Here is a 10954-nt window from a genome sequence, read left to right as displayed (position 1 = left end):
AAAGAAAAACAAGAATGTGAATTCCGCATTCCATTATCCATCATGCTTCCAATCGAAGAAGACACTTTTGTTTTCTCCTAGAAACCCTAAAACTCACCTTCCCCTAAATTTGATTTCAATTTCGCAATTGCAGAAGAGAATAGGGCTTTCAGCACTTAATTTAATTTGATTTTCCAACTTTACCCCTACTTAAATTATATTTCTACTCTGTACACTTAATTTTTTAATTCAAAAATTAAAAAAATACAATTGACACACGTTTTCAATGCCACTTAAATTAAAACTACACTATGAGCATGTCACGTAACATGACGTTTGATCAATTTGACGATAAGCCTTTATTTAGTTCAATTTTGACAAAAATAAAGACCTAATTGACACGCCGAACAAGTCGGGAACCTATTTAAGATTTTGGACGAAAATAATAACATACGGAGACATTGAACCAAAACATAACTATTATATTAGTTTTTTATATTGAATCTAATAAGGATTCTTAATTTTGTTTTTTAAATTAAGATATTAGATTCACTAATTCTATGATCGATATAATCGATCTATATGCAGATATTAAATCTGATTCTTCTATAACTAATATAATATTTTTTTCAATATTTACGTTTTTAGTAACATCGTTTTTTATATAAATAATCTTATTGTAATATCCTTGTTTTGAACTAATAATTATAATGTGTTCAATGTATTTTCTAAACTCGAAAAAAGATATTAGAATTTACCTACCAAATCTAAACTATGATAGTACTTAGAATACTTTCCTAATTAAATCCACTCAACGAATTGCCTCTGTTTCATAATATTATATTTAATTAAGATGTATGTATTAAATTTCTTATTTTTATGATTAATTATATTCACAAACGTGTGATTTGAATAATTATGAATTGTATTAAATGAATATAATAATTTTATATTAAATCAATCCAAGTTAAGTATTTGAAATAAAATGCTGACAAACTTGTGATTTGTATGTTTTACGTAATTAAACATTACCTTTATGATGATTATAATATTAAGGGTGTTAAAAAATCCCATTAATTGTAGATTGTTGTGAGCAACAATTTAACTTATTTAAATTAGACTGTTTAATTTAATGATTTAACTTATCTAAACTCATTATTAAGTACCAAAATTAATAATTGGGCTAATTTTGCGTTTTCTTGATAAACCAGCCCAATGACACATGAGGTAAAACAAAATGGAGACGACTACTTCTTGTACCCTTTTTTTCTTGCATCCTTAACTTCTTAAATTTCCATTATACCCTTTGAGTTAATAATATGGAAAATGTTATTTGGACAACAAAAGTTTGACACAATTTTGACAACGGCGACGTGGCAGCTGTGCATTGGCTCAGTGAATTGAAAACAAACCAGAAAAAACCCAAAATACCCCTCACCCCGGTTCACTGAGCCAATGCACAGCTGCCACGTCGCCGTTGTCAAAATTGTGTCAAACTTTTGTTGTCCAAATAACATTTTCCTAATAATATAGGTTGACTTCATTCTGTTACCCTTCTTTCCTAATTTGAAATTCCTACTTCCATCAATAGTGTTGGGAATTTGCCTTTGGTTTGTACAATACATAATAGGATTAGGACTATTGAAAAGCATTTCAATTCAACTAGGCGATTCTTTCAACGATGTAAAAATTGTAATTATTATATTTTGAAAACATTACACTAAATTGTTATATTAATTTAATTTTTAAAACTGAATTGCTTCTAAATAGTTTTTTAGCTAAACTATATTATAATTTATGACTTTGGAAAATATATGTCCACTGGTAATAGTTAAAATGATTTATATAATTCAAATAATTTAGAATTAATCTAGTTTACTCCAACTAAAATGCAATTTTCAATTTATTTAAATTATCATATGATTCAGTATTTTTACATCACTTCTAAAATTTAATTCAACTTTATAATATTTCAATTTATAATAATTTAATTTAATTCATACATTTTGGTGGCCTCTAAACATTGATATACTCGGTGTCCATGCCATGCATTAGAACAAATATCAACAAAATTTACTATACTAGTTTTTTCATTAGAAATTAATGTCTCTATGCTAAATAAATTTAATGTTTTACTTCTAAGGTTGTAGTTTACATATATAAATCAATCCGAATGATTAGAAGATTCAAATGAGAAACATAGTCACTTAGGCCAAAAGAGGTTGGTCTAGTCATAGAATTTTCAATTGAAGATCTGTATATCCAGCTTTAGCTTTATGTCGTGCAAAGAGATCTTTAAGTGCTTCCACGAATTGACTGTGTACTCTGTCAACCTAAAACCAAACATAAATGATGTCAAAGTTCATCTTTGAGTTGTCATTCAAAAGTGTTGCAAACATAATTTTGAAAATCTCTACTGAAACATAGCAACAAAAAAATTGCTCATAATTGGTAGTGTTAACTTTGGAAAACAAGGTCAGACAATGTTAATGAATGAATGAAGTGTGTTAATTAATGTTTTACCTGCTCCATTGTCGGTTCTGGATTTTTCTCTGTCTCAATCGGTCTACCCACCACGATGTACAATGGATTTTTGAATGGTATGGGAGATCTGAGAAGACAAGAGTGATGAATGTAATAACTAGTTTAAAAATCAGTATTCAATATGAAAAGAGAGAGAGAGAGACGCACCCATAAATTCCCCAATAAAATAATGGCATAATCTTGATAAACCTAGCAAGTTTTTGAATTAACCCTGGAACTTTCCACCACTTGTAGGAGTTTGTCTGCATAGATTGCACCAGAGATTTCAGCATCTGAATAAATAGCTTGGATTGAAAATTGATGTAGTTATGAAATACCTGACCAAAGCAGAAAACTGGAACAAGGGGTACTCCCATTTCCATTGCTACCCGAACAAATCCTCTTCTCTCCTTTAGAAACACGATCTACAAATATAATTAACCAACCTTTACATTCAAGAGACAAATAATGGGTTTTTCACCAAAGTAGGCAAATATGCTCTCTTTATTACCAAAATAGGAAAAATTTGACCCAAAGTAAAGTCGTGGGGGACCAAAACGACTTCAAAGGCCCTGCACGACTTCACACTGTGCATAACTACAGTGTTGAAGTCGTGCACCCCAAAAACGACTTCTGGGTCCTGTAATCGATTACATTGATTTGGTAATCGATTACAGAGTGTTGAAATCGTGACCCCCTGCAGGACTGGAAATGTGTAGGCAGAAAACGTACTGGTAATCGATTACGACATTTCGGTAATCGATTACGACATTTCGGTAATCGATTACCAGGTTGGTTGTGTAGCAAGAAGCACTCTGGTAATCGATTACAGGGTTTGTGTAATCGATTACTAGTGTGTTTTTGATTGGTTTATGAAAATGATTTTGCATTTTACATATGTTATGTATTGGTTGTGTTATAGGAAAAGAGAAAATAAATATTAATAAGAAATATTAATAGTAATATATCAGTCATCGATTTGATTACAATTGGGTAAGATTAAGAAATAACTAATGACGAAAAGGACAATTTCCCCTATGATGACCTTCGTTGCGACAGTAAGAGCATTTTTTTGGCTTATCTGGATTGGATTGATCCATTTCATTATGAAGCCTATTTGTAGATGGTCTTCCGGATGCCTTGCATCGCATTTTAGGATCTGGTATGAAGTTTGGACCTGTATACACAGACCAATAATCTTGATTTTGGATTGGGTGAAATTGTACTTCGTATGCCTTGAAAATGTTGTTAAGACTGTATACTGGATTAATTACTTGGGTTAGTGGGATATGCGAAAATGCACAAACAGCAATGACATGATGACATGGGAGACGAGTAGCCTGGAAGTGTCCATAATCACACCACCATTCATTTAGGCTGACCTTGTAGGAAAGTGGAACAGGACGGTAGTGGTGAGGTGTTGAAATTTTCTGAACATCAAATTCAGAATTTTCACGGTTGTAGCGATGAACATGACAAAATGCGGATTGTTGTTGATTTTTCCTAATGATGTCGGCGATTTGTTCAGGATATTGGTGTCCTGCTTGTAGCACACGGTTCGCCTTTAATCCGCGTTCAACAAACCATGATTGTGTCCTCTCAAATGTTGTTATGATGAGAGCACATATTGGTAATGAACGTGCTCCCTTTAAAATGGAGTTGGTGCACTCAGCAAGATTAGTTGTCATATGTCCATATCTTCTCCCTCCATCAAAAGCCTGAGACCATTTTTGTAATGGGATTTTATCTATGCATTCAACTTGTTGTGGGTATTGGTTTCTCAATGCAGCAAGTTTTGCCGTGACAGTTGGTTGCTTGACCTCGTAAGCTGTAATGATGTAATAAATAAATAAATTAAAGAATAATGTTAACAAAATTATAAAAGTATAAGTGTTTGAAGAATGTTTGTAGTAGTACCTAAATATTATTTATAAATATGTAATTTGTTTATAATTTTTAATTAATGAATAACATTTATATCATCATAAACTGTTATCCTCTGATGTTATTATTGCATTCAACTTTATATAGAAATCAATTTTAATAGATAATGCATTCAATCAATTCTAAAGCAAACAATAAATCAAAATTTGTTCCTCCAAACACTAGTAATCGATTACGAAAACCTTGTAATCGATTACCAGTAATTTAATGTAAGGGGTCAAAAATTGGTGTAATTTAATTCATTACCCTGGAGGCTAGTAATCGATTACAGGCTTTCTGTAATCGATTACTAGATAACCACTGTAAGGACTTACAGGATAATTTGTACTCTGCATGACCAGATTGACTGGTAATCGATTACAGCGTTTTGGTAATCGATTACCAGAAACTTACTGTAAGGGTTGTACAGGAGTTGTTGTAATACATAACCACTGGTAATCGATTACAGGATTTTTGTAATCGATTACCAGATAACTACTGTAAGGACTTACAGGAAAATTTGTACTGTGCATTACCAGACTGACTGGTAATCGATTACAACGTTTTGGTAATCGATTACCAGAAACTTACTGTAAGGGCTGTACAGGAGTTGTTGTAATACATAACCAAATAGGCTGGTAATCGATTACAGGGTTTTTGTAATCGATTACCAGCCCAACGCTAGTCTATAAATTCAACTTTTTCTCTCTCCTCACGAACCCACACCACTCCCACTCCAGCAGCGGCGGCTCCCAGCGTCTTCCATCCTCTCCAAGGTCCAAAATCATCTTCTCTTCCACCATTTTCACTTCAAAACACCATATTTTCACTCCCCTTTCAATTTTGTTCAATTTGCACCGATTGGATTTTGAAATGGCAGAATCTTCAAAAAGGCAAAGAGTAAGGGGGTCATCTTCTACAAGTGGGGGACGTCGCCGCCGTCAACCTTCACCGGCAGAAAACTCACCGTCACCCACACCACCACCGTCACTCACTGCTGAACACCAAAATCTTCAATTTTCAACTCCTGCACTAGCCCAAAGGTATTTCTCCCTATATAAAGACCGCCAAATCATTGAGCCAAAATATCTAGATGACGATTATTTTGAGAGCCATAGTTTTGAATTTTTTGGCATGCTCAAAAATTTGGGATTGGATGAATTTTGCTGTGATTTTGCTCCATATTATCCTGATTTGGTACGTGTGTTTTATAGTAACCTCAAATTTTCTGAAAATGGAACAATGAAAACTGAGGTGAACAATGTCCAAATTATTATCAAACCCAACATTTTTGCTTCTATAGCCGATCTTCCCTCTGTTGGGTTGCCCTTTGAGGGGAAATTATTTGAGGATTGGGCCAATGAATACAATATAGACGTAGCCAGACAATTAATTTGTTTGCCACACAATCCCCTACTAGTAGAATTCTAGCAGGGAATATGACAGCTGAGGCTAGAGTATTACATTATACTATATGTCGTGTTTTGTTTCCACGTGTTTCTAACTTTGCACAGGCAACCGAGGAAGATCTTCTGATAATGTGGATTATAATGATGGCAAAACAGATAAACTGGACCCATCTCATCCGACATAGGATGAAGAAGGCTTTGAGGCCAAGTGCTCCTTTACCATATCCAACTTTGGTCACCCGCATCCTGGAACATTTTGAAGTTCCACTAGAGGATGAAATATCTGTCCCACCTACTAGGCATTGGACAATATCAGGAGGAGTCATACAATCATTTGGATTGACCCAAAATGCTGACAACAGATGGGTGCACAAAAATTCTCCTCCTCCACCTCAACCTCAAAATCAACCACCTCCTCAACTACAAACTAGTAGATTTGATGATGTCATGAGGGGGATAAACGATCTCCGAACATTTGTTGGGGACAGCTTCAATACACTCAATGAAAGCATGAATGCAAGATTTGAACAATTGGAACTGAACATGGGTGACCGCTTCGATACTATTGATGCTCGAGTTGAGCATGTGGAGCACGACATTGAGTATCTGCGTCGTCATTTTGGTCCACATGGTGGATCATCTTCCTAGATGCCTTTCAATTTGTACTGTCCTTTTCTTTTAATTTTAGCTTGTTCCTTATGTAATGCACTTTTAATTCAATAAAATACTACAAATTTCATTTCTCATTTCATCTTATGATTTTCTCTTATTTCTATTACATAAAATCATATACTCTTCCCATACAAAACAATACATCACAATGTAATCAACAACAATGCGTGCTTACACAAATTCATATCAATACACTTAATAAACTTCAAAATATGCACCACAATTACAATACAAAATTTCAAAAACCAACCAAAAACACACTGGTAATCGATTACAACAACCTTGTAATCGCTTACCAGAATGAATCTTGCACCAAATACAACCTGGTAATCGATTACAGAAGTGTTGTAATCGATTACCAGTGCGTTTTTGGCATACTTATTTGAAGTCGTGCAGGGTGGTCACGATTTCAACACTCTGTAATTGATTACCATTACATTGTAATCGATTACGGTCATCAGAAGTTGTTTTTGGGGTGCACGACTTCAACACTGTACATATGAACAGTGTGAAGTCGTGCAGGAGGGGCACGACTTCTTCAATTGAAGTCGTTTGGGCCCCACGACTTCTCCATTTTCGTAATTTTGGTTGAATTTGTCCATTTTGGTAATATTATAGACAAATATGCCTAATTTGGTACAAAGACCCAAATAATGAAAACAGTAGTATAGGGTGGAGAAAAGAAAGACAAGTGTACCTCAGAATGGGGCTCCAAAAAAAGTGCTTCTCGAATTCCACCAGGCACTAAAATGCAACTGTAGCCAGCTTCCAAGGAGGAAATGAAATTTTTCTTTGTGACTGCAGTAAATCCCATCCATGTCCATACGTGTCTCAAAAATGGTATATAGAAAACCTGTTCATAGAAGAAGTTAGCATCGATTCTTGTTAACTTTTTTCACTCGAGAGTCTTAAAAGTAGAAAGAAACCCTTACGGCGCTGCTAGCTAGAAATGTTGTTTTTGCAAGGGGCATGAGACCTGCGTTTTCAGCAAGTGCAACCATGCCAAGTGGAAAAGCTGAGTGTGGTTCATAACCAAACACTGCACACATCAGGCCATGCTGTTGTTAGCAATTACTATCAATCGTTTCATCACAAAAACAAGTTTTTCTAAGTCACTATACTTAATTAAATTACGTCAATCACAATTTATTCCAAAAACAGAACTAAGCCAAATCAATGTTTTGTCATCAATCTTAGGAATTTAGGTAACTAATGTAGGAAATGAATTGTTGTTGTAAGTTGAAGTGCACACATTATCATTGTATGCTTTTATGGATTTATAGAAAGCAAATTAAATGTCCATGAAGAATAGCGTATGGAGTGCATTAACTTTCTGACGTGACGTTTCAACGTCAGGTTAAAAATTTGGAAAGAAAAATGTTCAATCAGAATTGAAACTATGTCTCATACGCTGAAAATAAATATTGTAAAATATTCTAATATGCTAAATAAAGAACATTAACATATACTTTTAACATTAGTTTTCTTGTAATATAAACTTTGTCACGTCCTATGTAATGACTTTTTTCTCGTGCAAGTTGCACTGCTTTATTTATTGTTTTTATTTTGATATTTCAGTAATTAAAAAATACTTTATTAATAATGTAATAGTATTTATTTGCAAGTAACTAAGAAAATTGTATAATATATTACACTTATAATCCATTATTTGAAATATTCTTCTTAATTTAATACTAAAATAATATGTACTACATAAATTTAAAAGGTTATCTTAGCAAATGAGATAAATCATTATTGTTAATTTTCAATATAATGTCAAAGAAGCTGTTTTAATATTAGTTATGATATAATAAATTATCAAGATATTATAGATAGGTTAGTTTTTTTTTTCTTTAATCACATAAGGAATTTAAACCGGTATTAACATCTCATCTAAGAAACTAAATTATTATCAAAAGAAAAAAAAAACAAAAGCACAATATATAAAATATAATTATTTGACAGGATGATATTACAATTATGATTGGATAATATTACAAGTATTTCCTGTACATTCATCTTTAAATTTTATATTATATAAGGCGACAAGTTGCTCCAAATTAATTTTAAAATAGTTAGATTTCTCTCTTAAGTTTCCTTCATAGAGAGTGACGCATCCCCAACCAAACATCTTTATGGGAAAAAAATTATTTATTACCTAACAAATAAAAAAGCATCATAGCACCTACCTAAAAGAAAGAAGAAAGAATATAATTTGTTTATGATCTAAAATAGAGTACATTGAATCAAATATTTAGTAGTGTTTTTGGTGTAAGTGTTAGAAGTCTGACATCAACTAGATATAAAATCAAATTATAATATATAAGTGAGGTGCAAACCTTATCTTACAAACTGATTTTGTGGGATTGAGTTAGACTTAAACCTACCTTCTAAGTCTCTGGAGTTGAGTTAGGCTTAAAAACTCACTTTTTAATATATAAATTAATTTCATTTATAAAAAAAATCGTAATCTTTTTTAAATGTTTATAAAAAAATTAGTTTAAAACGTGGATTCTTATTTAACTCAAACCGTAATGATGAAGGTACTTTTATGAAGTTGAGAAGGATTAAGTATTGTAAGTTAGAATGATAACAGAGTAGGTAAAACATAAAAAAATGTGAAAAATTTAGTGGATGGATAGATACAAACCATGAGCACGATTATGACGAAAGGCCTTTGGATCTTCTAGGTGAAGCTTTACGGGAAAATAGGAGCAAATGTGCTTGCAAATGTATCTGAAATTTAGCCAAAAGAAAAGTTCCCAGATTAGTTTTAAAGTAAAACTGAAAAAAGAAAGAGAGAAAGACAAAGATTATACTTTGACAATTTTCGACCAAACATGCTGTTTTTGTCGACAGGAATCACGACGAACAGGAAGAGGAAACCGAACACCCTATTATGAAAATTGTGAAAGGCATTATGTAAGATGATGAAGAAATTGAAGGCAAATAAGAAAATAGAAGACTAACAAGAGTGCTTTTGAAAGAGAAAGGAAGAAGGTGGCGAAGAGGATGAAGATGAAGTTGAAGTGAATGAATCCAAGGTACAGCGCCAGTGCTGGAACAGTCTTCAACATGTCGCATGATTCAGAGGACTTTTCGATTCCATTCCACACTTTCTCCATGCTTTGTTCTTTCCACTGTTGTAGTGGGTTGATATGAAATAAATGATGAGCGTTACACAACACTATAATATGAATATAAACAACCACACTCAAAAGGATAATGGGAAATGACTTTCGTGCCCCTTTTCCTCTCTCTCTTTCACCCACAATCTTTCGTGTATCGTTTTCTCATCTGACCTCAAAGTACAAATTGAGTAAAGTCTGAAACTTAGGTAATGATGTCGTCTTCTTTCTCCGTTTTAAACTAAATCAAACTGTTTATCAAGACAATTTATATATATCTACCTTCGACAGTTTTATAATCAATTATAAGATTTTGGATTTGAATTATAAGATGAGATGACATGACAGTATTGGATTTGAATTTTGGTTTTAGAACGAGCCAAATAAAAAAAATGAAATATTTAACCATCGTATACAATATGTCGTTAATCATATAGTATGTCGTTAATCATTTAGTATATAGTATGCCATTAATTATTTAGACGATGTAACATCCCAAATTATATAGAAGCATATAATGTAGTAAGTCCACATTTTAATATAAGAGAACAGTGAGAAGTAGATTGTAAGTAAAGTATTAAAGTTACAGTCATCACAAAATAAATCCATAAATCCTCATTTAAAACTTAAACATAATAGAGTATTTCAAAATGATAAGGAACCACTAAGAGTCCTAACTAGACTAAGTTGCAACATCGTCTCCTCCAAAGCCTGCTTCAGAGGCACCTTATCCACCTCTGCTCACATCCAAGTGGATGATCATTGCAAAAGAAAAACATACCCAAGCAAAACACAAACACAGAAGCAAGGGTGAGCTAGATATACAAAAATCATGCTATAACAGTCACAGACAACATGCAAGTAAGGACAAATATACTACACTACACAAACATGACTTGTTGCACTTTAAACTTGACTTGTCCGGACTTAGAATGTTTGCCGAGCTATGGCGGGTCATGCACTCGTGGTGGCCTCTACTGTTTTGCAAAGCCATTGCCAATGGGTTTCACCCTACCACACTCATGAGGTTAGTCCGTTATCACTCACCTTGGGCCATATTAGAAGCACCCAAGACTAGGACCTCCTGCTACTACTCACGACATGATTCAATCTTCTCTACTTGAGAATGATTTACCATTGTAGTTTCAGGACAACCCCCAAGACTGAGCTACCATGCAAATCATTTTAAACACTAAGGGCACCACCACGAATTTTCTCCTTGAAGATCATGGAATTACGTCTAATAATATAGGACACCACCATGTAACCTCCCTTTGAGATCGGAATTACGTCCAATAACATAAGGCACCACCATGTAAC

General features: G+C 33.4%; 1 protein-coding gene across 1 annotated transcript; it reads right to left on the bottom strand.

The window, feature by feature from the left end:
- Positions 1-2030: 2030 nt before the first annotated feature.
- On the bottom strand, positions 2031-9733 carry LOC124846334 (diacylglycerol O-acyltransferase 2D-like). Its single transcript, XM_088114199.1, has 9 exons — positions 9477-9733; positions 9326-9400; positions 9157-9242; positions 7439-7545; positions 7204-7359; positions 2841-2927; positions 2671-2765; positions 2503-2590; positions 2031-2312 (listed from the first exon to the last, which is right to left on the bottom strand). The coding sequence occupies exons 1-9, from the start codon at positions 9629-9631 to the stop codon at positions 2211-2213; spliced, it is 951 nt and encodes a 316-aa protein (XP_087970325.1). The 5' UTR covers positions 9632-9733; the 3' UTR covers positions 2031-2210.
- Positions 9734-10954: the final 1221 nt, after the last annotated feature.

This window comes from Vigna umbellata, chromosome 1 (assembly GCF_029865625.1).
Source record: "Vigna umbellata cultivar VRB3 chromosome 1, Vumbellata_1.0, whole genome shotgun sequence".
NCBI classification, from domain to species: domain Eukaryota; kingdom Viridiplantae; phylum Streptophyta; class Magnoliopsida; order Fabales; family Fabaceae; genus Vigna; species Vigna umbellata.
Note: the sequence above shows the minus strand (reverse complement) of the source record. Positions and strands in the feature narration are given on the sequence as shown.

What these genes read in the sequence shown, in the direction of transcription:
- LOC124846334 (XM_088114199.1), bottom strand. Translation starts at nt 9,631, where the DNA reads ATGGAGAAAGTGTGGAATGGAATCGAAAAGTCCTCTGAATCATGCGAC. An exon ending in TCTCTTTCAAAAGCACTCTT is followed by an intron (nt 9,401 to 9,476) that starts GTTAGTCTTCTA and finishes TTTTCATAATAG; the next exon opens with GGTGTTCGGTTTCCTCTTCC. An exon ending in TTTTGGAGCCCCATTCTGAG is followed by an intron (nt 2,928 to 7,203) that starts GTACACTTGTCT and finishes TTATATTTGTAG; the next exon opens with ATCGTGTTTCTAAAGGAGAG.